Source organism: Rhodamnia argentea, chromosome 10 (assembly GCF_020921035.1).
Source record: "Rhodamnia argentea isolate NSW1041297 chromosome 10, ASM2092103v1, whole genome shotgun sequence".
NCBI classification, from domain to species: domain Eukaryota; kingdom Viridiplantae; phylum Streptophyta; class Magnoliopsida; order Myrtales; family Myrtaceae; genus Rhodamnia; species Rhodamnia argentea.
The window spans coordinates 18,885,372-18,902,373 of NC_063159.1; the positions used below are offsets into that span (position 1 = coordinate 18,885,372).

Below are 17,002 nucleotides of genomic sequence, written 5' to 3' on the forward strand. Positions count from 1 at the left end.
GCAAGAGCCCGCTCAAGGTTGGAAGTCTTAAGTTATATCTTGGAGACGTGAATGGGAAGTAGAACTCCATAAGTTCGAGTCTCTGTTGATGTTCGAAAATACGGAAGGAGACAATTTCATATATGCAATGCACGTCGACGTCGCTCTGACCTAACATCAAAAGTTTTTAAGGACATCAAGTCCACGTCGCCAATGAGCTAAATCTATCGTCGGGACGGCGTCCCGACACTTTCTAGAAAGCAAGAACCATTTTGAACATAACAAAAAAAAAAAAAGGTAGAAGGACAGTTTTGAGTTCCGAGCAAAAATAGCGAGGCTACCGATGACATCAACTCGAAAGGAAAATAATCTACAAAGTGATACAAAGGACAGCCCTCCAAATGACCGTGTTTGAAATCAAGCAAAGCTATTTAATATACCAACTCAGTAAACCAAACCAATCATACCATACCCAAAATCAGTTCGCCAACATACTTCACGCCCGCGACGAAGATGCTTAGATTCTAGTGTCGCCAAAGAGCGTCCTCAAGACATTCATTAAATATGCAATAATTCACTCGTCGGCTATCAAACAAGTGTCGGCAAGATGCTCATCGACTTAGGACTTGCATAGGAATAATTCTGATTCTATTCCCCAGAACAAAAAAAAAAAAAAAAAAAAAGATGAAAAATTTGTTTGGTAACGTACATGATTCTGGTCTTAAAATTTGTTAATTCTGTTCTCGAGAACACTTTTGGAGTAGAACAAGGATTAAAAAAAAAAGTTGATTTTCTATTCCAGAATCACTTTTGAGAAACAAGACTAATAAAGTGAGAAGGCTCTAACTTTGTTCCGTCCGCCGCCGGTCACGGAAGAAAAAGGAAAATGAAAATAAAATAAAAATACATTTTAGTTATAAAAATAATAATTTTTTATAATAATATAATAATTTAACAAAAATATATATTTTAGAAAAAAGAAGGAATAAATTTTTTAAACAAAAAAAATTTTGAAATTTTTTTTTTCTAGATTTGTATTGCATTCTTAATAAATTACAAAATAAATATGCCATGATATGCTTAAACATAGAAGTGTTTAAGTAATACGGGTCGGATCGGATATGAGTTTCGTTAAATATAGAAGTGTTTAAGTGCAAATTCGTGGCAAAAATTCAAGTGCAAATTGCATGTTGAGCTTATGTTCTTCTTATAGATTTTGCATATGTCTTTATGCTCCACAGAATAAATAGACTGATTATGGATTATGCATGATCTATAATCATTTTATTAGTGATGCTATATAGGTTGATTTTGTAGTGATAAGACGTAATTATTTGACTTAAATGAAAAAATTGGAAGAAATTGTTCCTAAGAATAGAAATTATGTGCGATTACCAAATGCATTTCTATTCCATGAATAGAAATTTTGTGCAGACATCAAACGCGTTCTGATTTTCTAAAATCCGTCCAGGGAACAGAATCGGAAAAATCAATTCCTATCAGAATCGCTTTTTCGGATTAGAATCGTTGCCATCCAAGCCCGTAGACTCCTCCCTATATTTCGCATCACAAATTGTCTAAACCCTACTCGAAACAAGCCATCCGGGGTCCAAGCAGCATTAGGTGAAAAGTTCACCGTTGAAGTTTGATTCCGGTGGTGGCGACTCTCCGAGGAAAAAAGCATCAAACGTCTCCGTCTGCCAAAGCAAAATCGGGGTTGTCGTCTTTGGTCTCTTTTCACGACACTGTGAACTCGAGAACTGGACTAGGTTCAATGAATCTGGTCTCTCTCCTCACCCCGTCGCTAACGCTATTAAAGAAGCCCCGCATTTTGCTCGACTGGTATCTCGCACGCTGCTGTGGCGGTGAGCCTTTGCACCCTCCTCGCTCGGTCGCTCTTCTTCATTCTCATCTTCATTGTGCCTATAGAAAAAGGTATGTAATAGCCTTTTCCCTCTCTTCAATTATGTTTATTTTCTTCTGTAACCTCACATGTAAAAAGAAAAAAATATGCTTCTGTTGATTTCTGATTAGGAGAAAAAATCTTCCGTTAGAAATGTTCTTGTCAACATAAGAAATGAATCAGCAGCTCTCATGAAATTGGTAAAGAAAGACTAAATTTTTGTGGAATGTCGTGGGATTGCCCTTTTTTCATAGATTGTGTGTCTGAACAGATGCATTTTTGTAAGAGTTTGAATTTGGTTCCTCAATCCATCTGCTGATGTTGCAGCAGATTCGATTCGTGATTCTTGGAAACCCGAAATTTCCTTAATGAAAAGAGATTTATCGTTAATCGTTTCGAGTCAATCTTATTTGACCTATTACCAAGAGAAAAATTCTGTGACATTGGAGAGGATATTGGATATTACCAATTATTTATACAGAGCGATGATGCTGACCAACAGGGTCATAAGCCGTTGACGTGTAGCCTCCAGTCATCCAAAATCTGCTGTGTCTCTCCAAGTTAACATAACATATTGATGTCACCTTCACTCGATCATGATAATCTAACCCCACAAGATTCTCTGTACCTAACCTAGCTTTTACATTCCCTTTTGTTTATGGTCATGCTTTTCATGGAGATTTCCACACGTGGGCTGTCGCTACTTTAGTCACCGGAACTTTATTATTGCTAATTAAGTATTGATCCCAAACTTTGTCCACTAGTCTCCGGCCACCGTGGCACGGTCCCTACATGTTTGGCTCAATAATGGCAACTGATTTGTTTGCAGCTACCGTTTAGCAACTCGCCAAATCCCCGTTTGATCTAGCGTGTCATCCTTTCTCGCGATTAGTTGTGACAATAATGCGATACAGGTTCGAATAGTTCCCAGTGAAAGTCCAGCTTTGTTGATCATGGGTTAACTGGTCGCCGACCCGCCCGTTCTCGTTTTTTCAAGGGACTCGAAGAAAGTATGTTTCCAGTGAGACTTGGATTCTTTTTATGCTGTGTTGATCGCGAGGAAAGCAAGACCTTTCTATCGAAGACCTTGTATGGATCTGGTTTTAATCCAAGCCATGAGTTTGATTATGGCCTTCCGCTTGCAGGGTCGTGGAGTTGTTGCTAATCGGTTCTGAACGTGTGCACATTGGCCTGATTCGAATATAAAAAACCACGAGAGATGGACAGAAGCTGAAGACGAAAACCAAAGGAAATGTTCAGGATGATGTGGTGATCGGGCTAGTGAATGGAGTGTGCGAGGAGATGAAGATGAAGATTGTTTCGCTGCCATTGCCGGCACTCTTTATAGGCAAACTTTGAAATATGTCTGTTTTGTGACAAATTATTCGTGGTCTGTAGCCTCATCTGCACTGGATTCTGACTCTGAACGTGACGCTTTTGCAGGACCGCAGCGATTTCTCTGTGAAAGCTATTAATTCATCAGTTCTATCTGCTCTCTTGCACATGAATGGAACCTCAGAAGACCCGATCGTTGAATCGGCATGGTGTTGCTTGGAGCTGTAGGAGTTCGTCCTCGACCACAGCAAGGAAAAAAGGATTCACGCAATGGCACTCGGCGGAAACCTTTTTCCCGTGCAATGTTTTCACATGCCCGGTCGTACATCCACCATAAGATAGAGCATCAGAAAGGAGGCGGCGAAGCGGCTCAGAATGACAGATTGGGCTGCACGCTGTTTGTTTATACACACCGCCACTTCTCGCGACGGCATGCCTGAGGCACGAGTCTTCCTCATCATTGGTGTAGAGGAGTTCCCCTTTGTGACTTCAATGTTTTCCGACAGTTACCTTGGATTGCAAAACCTGCGTACGCGGTTATCATCGGATTCGTTCCATAGTACTTAAGGAATAATATGGTGAGTTTGATGAGAGTAGCGCAAGCTGGCAATAACATGTTTGCCTACTTCCGTACTTTGGTCCCCTCGGCGCGAAATCATGCTTTTTTTTTTTTTGGCCCGTTTGTTGTCAGTTGGCACAAGTATCTACCACTTATTGTCCACAATAACAAGAAATACATACTGAATTGGTTGGGTTTTCACTCCCCTTATGGTCTACTTCCTTGTCTTAGTCACGAGCACCACCGTCGCAAGGGCAATTCCCGAACACTCGGCCTATAGAAACTCGGAGCTCGCTCGCCCACTCGATAACGCGTTTTCCCATCGTGACGAGAGGGAAAATAGCTCGGCTCGGGTTTAGAGTTGCATAGGGGTGGTCCAAATGTCCAGACACCCTTCTGAGCCGGAAGACCGGGCCAAACTCAACTCATTTTCAAATCAACCCGATCAAAGGGTTCAAACGGTAGAGATGATGCAACTCGGCACCTTAACACGATATCGTTAAATAATCAACCGGACATATTCGCCGTGGTTTCCTTAGCATGGCGAGTGAACGGAAGAAGGCACGGTCGATCCGACCATACGACCTCGCTCTTTCACCCGATATGATATGAGAGCGAGTTATCGGCTACCTTTTCGTCATGTCTTCTTCTTCACCTTGGTTTTGTGGGGAGGAATCAGCCTTCTCTACTCCGTCCTAACACGACATTTGCGTTCGATTCGGCTATTTGGGAGAAGTCAGAAAATGGTGTAGCACAAGCAAAGTTCGGTCCGCCCCTCGGGAATTGGGCGTCAGCTAAGCCCATCATCAATTTCCGCTTCGCGAGTAAGCTGAGCCCATCCAAATCCAGACAATTAATTGTATTTCGATTTATACGTCGAACGTAATTAAAATCAAAATTACGACCTGAGTTGGTGGAACCTCACGTGGAAAGTGGTGGTCCCGATCCCGCCAGCACGTTGCCACCTAACTTTGTTTGCGAGGGGTAGTTCTCAATTTTTTTCTTACATGATTTTAAAAGACCTTCCACGTCACTATACACAACACCCAACAGTCAAAAGTTTCTTTTTAATATATATATATATATATATATATATATATATATATCCTACCATATTTTTGTATATAGCCCAATATATTTGGTCTCTTCCCCTGCCCTCAATTCTCGAATCGAAAGGTATTGCAAGTTCACTAGATTTTGGGTGGGCATGAGGGCAAATAGGTCTTTTCAGCTTGTAGAGAAAAAATTTAGGTTTTGAAACGCTATGAGGGTTTTTGATTGGTCGGAGTGGGAACGGAATCTTCACACGACTCTCCCACCGCCGAGCTTGAAGATGAGAACAGTTAGCTGCGTCCAAGAATCTCCCATCAGCCCCAGTCCCCAATCGATTCAAGAAAACGAATTCTCTCGCGGCCCGAAAGATTTTTCCCAATCGAAGGCGACAGCAACACGAGTCAAATGGGAAAAGTTTGCAATCGACAGACGCCACAACAAGTGCAGAAGATGCAAACTGATCGAACGCGGGAGATGGGTTTGACTACAATCAGATCACCAAAGCTTGTACAGTCGTTAATGGCAGTTGGGGGGATTTGTCCTTCGAATTTCGATTATTCTAACGACAGGGCGAAGAAATGAAAAGAGCAAGAATCGACGAAAAGGACGAACACCTTCATTTGTTTCTTTTGGGTTCTTTTCAAGCCTTCTTCTCCTTGGGTTTCTGGATTGGGAACAAGAGCTTGAACGCCCAACCAGCCACGGCCGCACCCACGAAGGGGCAAATCCAGTACACGTAGAACTGGTCCCAAGTGTTGTGCCGGTCGTTCACGTACGCCCACCCGAACGCGTTCGCCGGGTTCATCGCCGGCCCGGTGTAGCTCGACCCCACCACCACCAGACCCACCGTCGCCATCGCCAGCAGCCACACCTTCACCAGCAAGCTCCTCGGCCCCTTCACGAATATCACCAGGACGGCGAGGCTGATGGCGAAGGTCAGCGCGCCCTCGGCGACGGCGCCCGTGTGCAGGCCCACCTTCAGCGACGGGCCCCGCAGCATGTGCTTGTACCTGGCCGGCATCAGCCGCAGGATGGCGTTGGCGCCGGCCACCCCGCCTGCCGCCTGGGCGGGGAAGCGGGCGGCCATGGAGAAGAGGGAGGCGTCGGGGCGGAGGCCGGCGGAGCGGAAGGCGACGGTGGTAGCGGGGTTGAAGCTGGCGCCGCCGAGGATGGCGCCGAGGACGCTGAAGAGGAAGACGAGGGCGGAGGCGAGGGAGGTGGTGATGAGGAGGCCGGCGGCGGACTGGGGCGGGACGGAGAGGGCGGTGGCGGCGAGGTAGGTGAGGGTGCCGAGGGTGGAGACGCAGGCGACCCAGAGGCAGGTGAGGACGGCGTCGGCCGCCGCCGATTTGAGGAGGCCCATGACTTGGTTTTTGGCGACCGTCGTGAGTAGGGGCGGCGCTGTTCGGGGCAAAGAGCCAAGAAAGAAATGAACAATCAGCGAAGTTGCAGAATCTTTTAAAAGGAATCGCAAACGAGAGATTCCGTCTGAAAAATAGTTTATGTCAGAGCCAGACGCGTCAAGACGAAAGATGATTATGTCATCTGATCACAACGATTATTGGTAAGTAGCATTTAACAATAACAACGGTAATACTTATAGTAAGAATAATCACCTTTTTATCTAAAGCCTGTCTACCTACAGCCTATCTGCCTGCATTGGGGTTAATCAAGTCGCCGTCCGTGGCTGCCGGTAGAGTTTAGAATAAGCCTCCGATCATGGCAAGCGATGGAAACACAGGCCGTGCGCGCTCGCTGGAGCGGCGAAGGTGAATCAATCCCGTTTAAAAAACTTAATCGGCATTGTTAGGTAGATGGAAGATGGCTACTGAAAACGTGAAGGGTTTGGGTAGGTGGATCGTGGGAGGTTATCGATGCCATTGAAACTCACATTCCTCCTGCATTTTTTCATTACACCCCTCGCAAGTTAGGTTGCAATCTACAATGTCTGACGACCCTGCAAAAACTCTCTCTCTGTTTTTTTTTTTTTGGCGTGTTTAGAAAACCGATCATGAACATGGTGAGGAAACGTCAGATATGTGGTTGCTCGGTTGGAACACGCAGAAGACGATCGACACCCAATTTGGCCATTATCATGAGTATCTTTTCGGAGGGAACTGAATAGCGAAATGAACATCATTTAATGACTTTTTTTTTTTAAAGAAATGAGCGGTTTCGGGGGTTGGTTCACAATCTACTTGATACCTGAAACTACCTGTCGGAACCGATTCTTCAATTTTTTGAACCTAAAACCTGGAACCTACCATATCGCAGGTTTTAAGGTTGATTCCAGAGTCTATCCAGGTTGAACATGTATCCTTAAGTGAACAATTGCAGTGAAATCATCGCATCTAATGATTACCATTTATTGTTATAATCTACTGACCACAACTTATAACTAGACACTTGAAGAATATGAAACATTAATAAAGTGAAAGTGTCAATCACAAAGATCGTTGGAAATGAAAATTCGGACTAATCGTTCTAGATTACACACTCGTCATCGGGTGCCATGAAATACAGCAGGATCACACAAAGTTATAGAACAATAAAAACACAAAGACTTGTTCCGAGTTCCAATCTGAAACCTATTGTCGGAATTGATTCCTTGAATTTTGTAATCTGAAACCTATCACGTATATCCTCAAACCTAGAATCCAACCAGTTCCCACTGGTCCGATCATGAAAGTTTCTGATTTTATTCTGAAATTGTGCCTGCTCGCTCACTCCTTTTTTTTTTTTTTTTCATTTCAGAAAATGAATAGAACTCGTCTAATTAAAGTGTAAGCTTAGGTTGGGCTCTGACAAGGGAACAATGAATCCATTTCAACTCGGGGCTCACTAACCTAAGCCCAGTTAATTTAATTCGCCGTTAGGGACGCAACGTTATTGCGCAGCCACCGGAGAGATTGAGGGTAGCTTTTCCTTTTCTCCTTGTGAGTTTCTTAGGGTCCTATACATAAGGAGAGAGGTTTAAACATTTCATAGGGCGATTATACCACGGGACGATGGTATGCGGATGGATTGATCAATACAGAAGGAGAGCATATTTCAAAATCCGGATGCAAAATATGATTGAGCATATCTCTCTCGGAGCACAATTGGCCTGCTCCTCCATTGTCGCCGCGTCCTCGCCATTGCGGTGATCGACAACTGCTTCCGCCGATGGTGCCACCAACAACTTGCGAATTGGGCCCTCAGGCCTCATAGGGCCTCAATGTGGCAGTCGAGGGCATGACCGAGTCTAGAGGACCTTCCTACATATCTTGTTGCCTTCAACGAGTAGCTCATCGACCGCGACGTGTTGGAGCCGGAAGGTGGCGCGAGGTCGAAGCGAGCACAAGCTGTTCACGCTATTGAAGCCCAATCTCGTTTAATGGTTGACGGAAAACTTACCCGTATCTGTATGACATGGGATTATTCAACTACTGACCTACTGATCCAACCCCGTCATCCACAATCTAATCCCCCTACAAAATCAGTCCAATCATCCTCGCGTCACCATGGATTGACGTGGTATTAACTATAATCACGTTGATTATTCGACACGAATCTAGCGTCTAAGTTCAGAACCCAAAACAAAACCCAAGTTCTATGACTCGGGAGAATAAGAAAGCCAAGCCCGCTTAAGAATGCAAGAACTGCGGCAACTATAGTAGATGTTAAAACGGCCCGTCGTATTGGGGCTCAAGCTAGTAAACGTTATTTGCAACGTGGGCCGGCTACCAACAAATCCACAGCTCGATCTTGGAAGGTTCCACCGGCCGACACTGATGGAGCCCCTATCTTTTTCTTTTTCTTTTTTAATTATTTCATAAGATGCTAATTACATTGATTAGCCTTCAAAAGCAGAGAGAATATGCTTAGTTAGAATTAGAGTTAGAAATATAACATTAATTAATTAAGCACCCGATGTTGCCACGTCATGCAGTTGCTTCGCATCCAAGTCTTCCTCTCTCATTGGGGCTTTTCCCGTTAGATTCTCTCGTCTCTTTTTTAGGCTTTTTGTCCATTTTCATTACCTCATATTTTTCTTATTATAACTTAATGATGCACTCTTAACTATTGTTTAAAAAAAAGGTTATAGTCGCATGGAGCTATCGATCTAGTCATCACTTCAAGGCCATAGGTTTCCGAATCAGTCGCGGAGTTATCTTTTTGGGGTAATGAATGCTTGCAGCAGTCGTCGACCTTATGATAAAATGAATTTGAATGTCGAGGCCAGAGGACAGACACCAACCCAAAAATGTCGGTCCATCACAGATAGGATTTACCTCGGTAAAAGGCAGCATTTCACCATCGACTAACTAACGTGAGGCGAAAAATAACAAAAATAAGGAAGCTGCATATTAAATGTCTGGAAAAAAAATTTCAATTAAGGACCCCGAAATGCCCTTATTTTTTCAAATAAGAGTCTGAAGTAAATCTTATTTCAAATAAATGTCTGAAATGCTCTTATTGTTTCAAATAATGGCTTGAAAAAAGGATTTGAAGTGGCCACATAGTATCAAAAAAGGACATCTCACCAATTGATTAGGGACATTTTCGTCATTTATTATTTATTATTTTTCTTTGTTTATTCCTCTTTTAGTTTTCTAAAAAAATTTATAAATATGTTTATAAAAAAAAAAAACTAATAGGCTAACGGCGACAATGGTTGCTATCGGGGTCGCCGGCACCTCGGCGAGGGCTAGTAATCCCACCCACAAGTGGTGACGGCTAGCGGGCCCTCACTAGAGCTGGGAGAGGGCCGCGACCCTCGCCCTAGTTCAGTCGAGGTCTGCGGCCCTCTTCATAGACGACAACCATTGCTCACCCCACCAACGGTGGGGCGGCAACCATAGGCAGGTGGGTAGTCCTCCCGCTTGTGTTTTCTTTTTTTTTTTTGTATTTTAATTTCAGCTTCATTTTTTAATTTAATTTATCTAAAAATGAATTAAAAATTATATTTTGGCGAAAATGCCTCTAATCGGTCGGTTGATCGGCGAGGTGAAGCCCTTATTTGAAATAGGCATAATCACTTCGGATATTTGTTTGAAACAAGAAAGACACTTCAAGCCCTTAATTGAAATTTTCCCTAAATATCTTGATGCCTATCTCATTCGAAGCGTAGGTACAAACTTCAAATGCCGAATGGTATGTTTGGGAAAAGGATGAGGCTTACAGGAGCTACTTATGAACTGTATTTAATAGATAATTAGTTTTGAACGTACTAATTGCACAAACAAGAAATAATATACTGAAAAATATAACATTTAAAAAAAAAACTGGATATATGACAACTCATAAAATTCTCAAGAAAAAGATGAATTTAGGATTAATACCATAAAAAATCCCAAATTAATACACCTATGATAAATTTATCCCAAGCTATTTTGTTTACCACAAAAAACCCATATTAGTATACTTGTAATAAATTTACCCTAAACTGATACACTTGTGATAAATTTACTCTTTGTTAGTTTCTGTTAAATTTTAGGATTAATATCACGGAAAATCCCAAACTGGTACATCTATGATAAATTTATCCCAAACTATTTTTTTTACTATAAAAAATTTCAAACCGATACACCTGTGAAAAATTTATCCTAAATTAGTACACACGTGATAAATTTACCTTCCGTTAATTTTTGTTAAATTTAACTATCAAACTGTTGATTTGGTGACACGTGACGGTTGACGGATATACCAGTATAGGATTTTGACCCTCTGTTTGTCATAATTTTATTAATTTGAGATTTTTCGTGATATTAAGTCAATTTAACGGGAGATAAATTTATCACAAGTGTACCAATTTTGGGTATTTCGTGGTCAAAAGAATTAGTTTAGGGTAAATTTGTCACAAATATACTAGTTTAGGATTTTTGATAGTCAAAAAAATAGTTTGGGACAAATTTGTTACAAATGTACCAGTTTAAGATTTTTCGTGATAAAAAAAAAATAGTTTGGGGTAAATTTATCACATGTGTACCAATTTAGGGTTTTTCATGGTATTAAACTTAAATTTTATCTTCAAATTGCTGAGTTAAATGACACACGACAATTGCCTAATATACATATTTAGGATTTTTACCCTTTATTTATCACACGTGTATCAATTTGAGGTTTTTCGTGTTATTAATCCAATTTAATGAAAATTAATAGATGGTGAATTTATCATATGTGTATCAGTTTGAAATTTTTAATGGTGAAAATAATTAACTTAGAGTAAGTATATCACAAATATACTAGTTTGAAATTTTTGATGAAAAAAAATAATTTAAAATAAATTTATTATAAATATATTAATTTAAAATTTTTCGTGATATTAATCAATTAATTTATCACGGCCCAAACAATGCTGAAGCAGGGGGAGGATGCTCCAGCTAGGAAATGAATATATGGTCAGGTCAAAGACAAGATTTATGTCTGACCAAAAAAGAAGGACAAGATTTATGAGTTTCAGGTTTCTCGGGTCTCTGGCGTCACATCACTTCACTGCCTCACTTCGTTCGAGAGTGAGAGACGCGGATTCTGTCCTCTCCCTTCTCGAATTCTCAGACTCTGCTTAATTTACAGCTCATGGAGGGACTCAGATGCGTTGTCCATATATCGAAACGCCCCTGTTTTCTCTGCTCTGCATTGCTGTTTGAAGGAATAAATAAAACAAGGGGAAAAAAAAGTGCAAAGCCTCAAAGCAAAAAGAGGAAAAGGAAGAATCAACAGCAAAACAGAGGGTGGATAAATAGAGACAATCTCTCTTCTGCTTCATCCGTAAGTTTCTTCTTAGATTCGTGTTCCCTGTTTCTGTTTTTTCCTGCTCTTCACTGAAGTCAGTCCCGTTGGACGCGTTTGGAGGCTTGTGTAGAGTGAAAATGGCAGCTTGTAGAGGCCCTTGTGCAGTGGCGTCAATGGCGTTTCTGGTGCTGTCCCTAGCGAGCTGCATTAACGGGGAAGACCCATATAGGTTCTACAACTGGAACGTCACTTATGGCTATATATACCCTCTCGGAGTAAAACAGCAGGTGCGAATCTTTGGTCTTTTGCACTTGGAGTTCCTTTCTCTCTCTGGTATTTGCTTCTCTTGGTGGAAGCTGATGGGTCGTGTGTTGAAGCTGAGGTTTTTTCATTTTTCTTGTTTAAAAACATGGCAGGGGATCTTGATAAACGGGCAATTTCCAGGGCCTCAGATTGTGTCCGTGACCAATGATAACTTGATCATCAATGTCTTCAACGCCTTGGATGAGCCTTTCCTCATCTCCTGGTCAGTCCTCCCTTTGGTTCTTCTTCTTCTTCTTCTTCACTCATCTGGTTTATTTCATGACTTTTATGTGAATTGCGGTATGTTTTGCGCGTTGTAGTCTTGATACGTACGTTGTTTATCAGCTAAACTAACAGGTCTCCTAAAATGAGCTTAGCGTTGAAAACAAGTGCCCTATAATGTATTTTCTTCAGTTCAGTTGTATGCGTCAGTGTTGCAATTCCTTCGACATATTAAGAGTCAATCTATGCAATACTTTCTCAGGTTAATCGTGTCTGTGTCGGCTTGTATGCAGACGTTTTGTTAATTTTCGTCGGTGAAAGACAGGGCTGACATTCAAATCCTGGGACGATTTACTTGATCATAGTCCTTGACTGAAGTCGCTTGACCACAAAGTTATATCCTGAAGCTGAGCATTGTCTAGAATAGTTAACTTCGATATACAGACTCTGAGCTAGAGCTGGACAGAGGGCGAAATCGTGTACAAGCATTTCTAGGGGATCATTTCATTGGGGATGGATTTGTTGGTCGGATCTATCACCTCATTAGAAAACCGAGTGCTTAAGAGATCATTTTTGATGTTATATACTGAACTTCATACCGAAATTTACAGGCTACTTCTATTGAGAAGAAGTTCTTATTAAGATGCTTCTGTCCGAGTATGTAATGCTTGATGATGTACTGTGAATGTTCAATGTGCCAAGTCACAGGTTCTCTCAAACTATTGAGCACTTTCCTTCAATCTGTCCGTAAACAATTTTGGCTCAGTAGAATGAGTGAAAAATCATAAGACGATTTGAACCAAGCGATTCTCCACCTTGATAACTGTATCAAAATAACTGGCAGTGAACTCCTACGACGGAATAAGTCTGATGACTTTCGGAAATTCTTCTTACTAGCAAAAGCTCCAAGAGTAAAAGCTTGAACTTGGACCTTGAATATATGTCGCCCGGCACAAGTGCTCATTTGGCGTAACATTATCTAAGTAGTCGCTCATCTATTTTAAATTCAGGAACGGCGTGCAGCAGAAAAGAAACTCGTGGCAGGACGGAGTTTATGGCACAAACTGCCCGATCCCACCGGGCCAGAACTTCACTTATATCCTTCAAGTGAAGGATCAGATTGGTAGTTATTTCTACTTCCCTTCCCTCGCTTTCCACAAGGCCGCAGGAGGCTTTGGCGGCTTCAAGATTTTTAGCCGATCAGTGATTCCTGTGCCTTTTCCACCTCCTGCCGACGACTTCACTATCCTTGCTGGTGATTGGTTCACGAGAAACCACTCTGTAAGTTGCTTAAAACGTACAATCGTCATATGCTTCTGCCGTTGAAAAAGAGTATGCATTTTGGAATCAAATGTCTCACCTGCAGCTGGATACATGCCGACACATTTGGCTTATTGCTTTCTTTGTTACTTAATTTTTAGGACTTGAGAGCCATATTGGACGGTGGCAGTGATCTTCCGTTCCCGGATGGGCTACTCATTAATGGCCGTGGATCAAACAGTTACACCTTTACAGTGGATCAAGGTATTTCGATGAGCTCTGGATATGCAGGACAAATTATCTTGTCCCAATAGCGGTAAGCGTCAAGTATACCGTACCAAATTCCAAACTTGTTTTGGCAGGGAAGGCGTACAGATTTCGAATATCGAACGTAGGGATCGCGACTGCCATCAACTTCAGGATCCAGGGGCACAAGATGGTTCTAGTGGAAGTCGAGGGGACCCACACATTGCAGAACACTTACAATTCCCTGGACATACACTTGGGTCAGTCTTACTCTGTCCTCGTCACCTGCGATCAACCCGCACAAGATTACTATATTGTCGTCTCCTCACGCTTCACCTCCAAAGTGCTGACCGCTACCTCGGTCCTCCGTTATAGTAACTCAGCTGGAAGTGTCTCTGGCCCACCTCCTGGAGGGCCGACCGTGCAGATTGACTGGTCGCTTGAACAAGCAAGGTCTATCAGGTGTGTCCTGGCATTGTACCTTCTTTGCTTGAACTTTGGTTTGTATGAAAACTAACTAATTCTCAAAGAATTCTTGCTTCGTTGATTGAGTATTCGGTTTTCATTAGGTAATCTATCAATTACCATAACATTAAATTTATCATAATTATCACCACTGCTTTGGTTGTCAAAGCACCACCAATTGGTCTAAGCGCTGTAAATTTCCAAGTACTTCTTCACCGTGTAAGCACTGACCGTTCATTTATCTGTTCGCCATGTCATGTATCTTATTAGGCGGAACCTAACTGCAAGTGGACCGAGGCCTAATCCCCAAGGCTCCTACCATTATGGAATGATCAACACTACGCAAACGATCAGACTCGCAAACTCTGCTCCGGTTATTAATGGGAAGCAGAGATACGCCGTCAATAGCGTTTCTTTTGTTCCAGCCGATACTCCTCTCAAGCTTGCTGACTACTTCAACATTCCTGGAGTCTTCGCACTAGGGAGCATCCCGGATAGCCCCACCGGCGGTGCCGCTTACCTCCAGACATCAGTCATGGCAGCTGATTTCCGAGGTTATGTGGAGATTGTGTTTGAGAATGTTGAAGACACCGTGCAGTCCTGGCACATCGATGGCCATAACTTCTTTGTCGTGGGGTGAGTTTATTGACCCATTGCACTTAAGAATGACCATTCTCCGGATAGGCCGGTCTTTGCACCCATGCCCCTGGATTATTATCAAAAAAAGAAAAAAAAGTTCTTCAAAATCTTCATGGATATGAGAATTTGAAAGACTCTGTCTTCATGCTGTGCATTGAAATTGGGCAGGATGGACGGAGGGCAGTGGACACCCGCGAGTAGATTAAGTTACAATCTGAGAGACACGATTTCTCGCTGTACCGTTCAGGTATTCAGGCGTCGCCTTTCTCTCATTTCTCTCTAAGGCTGATCTATGTTATCATCATATTTCGTTCGAGTATTTTGGAATTTAAAAATCTTGTTACAGAGGATATCTGACTATCTGGAAGTTAGCATCTGATAACTTTGCTTCCGATTCTTCGGTTTCGTAAAACAGAAAGGACAGCTTCCATTTTGATTTTGTTCATTGATCTTGTCTCAGGTCTATCCTACTTCATGGACTGCTGTTTACATTCCTTTGGACAACGTGGGGATGTGGAACGTGCGGTCCGAGAACTGGGCTCGCCGATATCTGGGACAACAATTCTACCTCCGAGTTCATTCTCCGGCCAACTCTTGGAGGGACGAGTACCCAATTCCTAGCAATGCTCTCCTCTGTGGTAGGGCTGCCCGGTCGACCCGCTTGGTCCCAATAAAAGAGTGAATCGAATCGAATCCCATCATTGATCATAAAGGTGTCGATCCACTAGGAACGAACCAGAAGGAGTTGACAGGATTCTCGGTAACTGCTAAAGATGTTACACAGGCTTTACTCGAGCCATATAGATTTGTCTAGTATGCTTTAAATTGACTGAGTCAAATGCTCTTTCATCAGAACGATCTCCTCATGCATGCTTTTTTTCTATTCGTTTTTGCGTTGTTCGCATCGTTTGGTCCGTTTTCTTAACTTTTGTCCATGTTTTCTGTAAATTCTGTTTTAGCTAGCTTCGCTGGGCGAATCCATTGGCTCATCGAGATTGAAAATGAAAACCGAACAATACTTATGGCACATTTGTTTGAGTGAAAGAATTTTTGGCGAATAAGTTTTTTCGGACATTCACGTTTTTGGTTTAATGGAAATGACGAGTTAATGGAAAATTATTTACGGCAAAAAGAAAATGTGCTGAAAAATGAGTTCAGGAAAAACTTTTCCCGAACTTCTTAACAACGTCTTCACTTTTCTTGACCGAGGCTCAGTTACTTTTTCACCTTGGCAAAGGTGCACCCTTCATTCACTCTTCTTACCCTTCTTCAAGGATCGCTCAGACTTCTTCGTCCAAGGTTCGGCAGCTCTTCTTCATCGGCGTTCAACGGCTTGTCCTAGGTTCTCTCTCCCCCACCGGTTTAAAGAATAATCTACGAAAATTTGATTAATCCTTTACATCGTGAATCGGTTCTGAGTTCTGTCGCGACCTAAAAATTAGATTTTTAGGTTAATGGATTATTAGGTTAATTAGATGAATTAACTAACCTAATACGGACTCTCCCAAGCCCTACCAATTCGCAACTTAGATTTGATTTTCAATTTAGGAGCCGCCACTAATCTTTTTTGGTAGGTAGATTAGATACCTAAATAAAGTACGGGAGAATACTTTATTTTCTGCTAACCAGAGGTTTAGGGTTCGGGGATTTGATTATGTTAATTTTAATTAACACCCTTTCGGTACCAAATTTCATGAAAATGCCTTTTCTTGATTGATGATTTGTGATTCTTTTTTAATTTTTTTTTCGGATTTCTGAATTGAAACGGATGAATTTGAACAAGATTAAACAAAAATGCCCATAATATACCTTTAAATCCGATTTTTCGATAAACCTTCTCGTTCCCGAAGATTCGGGCCAGAGCGAGATTTTATCCGCTACATCCTCGAAGATTCGAGCCGGTATGCGGATAATATATAGAAATACAACATCCCTTCTCGCCAAAGGGCAGAATACGAATTTCTATATTTAAATCACCATCCCATTCCACGAGATCGTGGCTAAGGCGTGTGATTTAATTTTCCGACGGGACAAGGCACAAGGGGAGCATACGTTATAGGCAGTTTTGTTTAAAGATGTGCAAATATTTATTGAATTTTTAAAACCCTTAAGGGATTCTGAAATTTTCAAGGAGATAAGCTCCTATTCACAAAGGATTTCATATCTTTTAAAATAGGAAAGATTATCTCTTGAGATTTGAGAGGAATTTTTAGATAATTTCCCGGATTTTAAAGATACGTTTGAAATTTTCAATCGGGATGTGATCTTATCCAAAATATTCAGATTTTCGAAAAAATTCTAATCCAACCATTCGAAGATTA

The 17,002-nt window shown here is 41.8% G+C and overlaps 2 protein-coding genes across 2 annotated transcripts; one reads left to right on the forward strand and one right to left on the reverse strand.

Moving 5' to 3' along the window:
• Positions 1-5,449: 5,449 nt before the first annotated feature.
• LOC115747693 (aquaporin SIP1-1-like) lies at positions 5,450-6,255 on the reverse strand. Its single transcript, XM_030683944.2, has one exon. The coding sequence runs from the start codon at positions 6,190-6,192 to the stop codon at positions 5,470-5,472; it is 723 nt and encodes a 240-aa protein (XP_030539804.1). The 5' UTR covers positions 6,193-6,255; the 3' UTR covers positions 5,450-5,469.
• A 5,168-nt stretch (positions 6,256-11,423) lies between these two features.
• On the forward strand, positions 11,424-15,606 carry LOC115747666 (L-ascorbate oxidase homolog). The gene is made up of 9 exons (XM_048271758.1): positions 11,424-11,582; positions 11,655-11,833; positions 11,963-12,072; positions 13,082-13,352; positions 13,493-13,595; positions 13,694-14,039; positions 14,313-14,678; positions 14,850-14,928; positions 15,142-15,606. Exons 2-9 carry the CDS (start codon positions 11,684-11,686, stop codon positions 15,361-15,363), a joined length of 1,647 nt encoding a protein of 548 aa, XP_048127715.1. The 5' UTR covers positions 11,424-11,582; positions 11,655-11,683; the 3' UTR covers positions 15,364-15,606.
• The last annotated feature ends 1,396 nt before the right edge of the window (positions 15,607-17,002 follow it).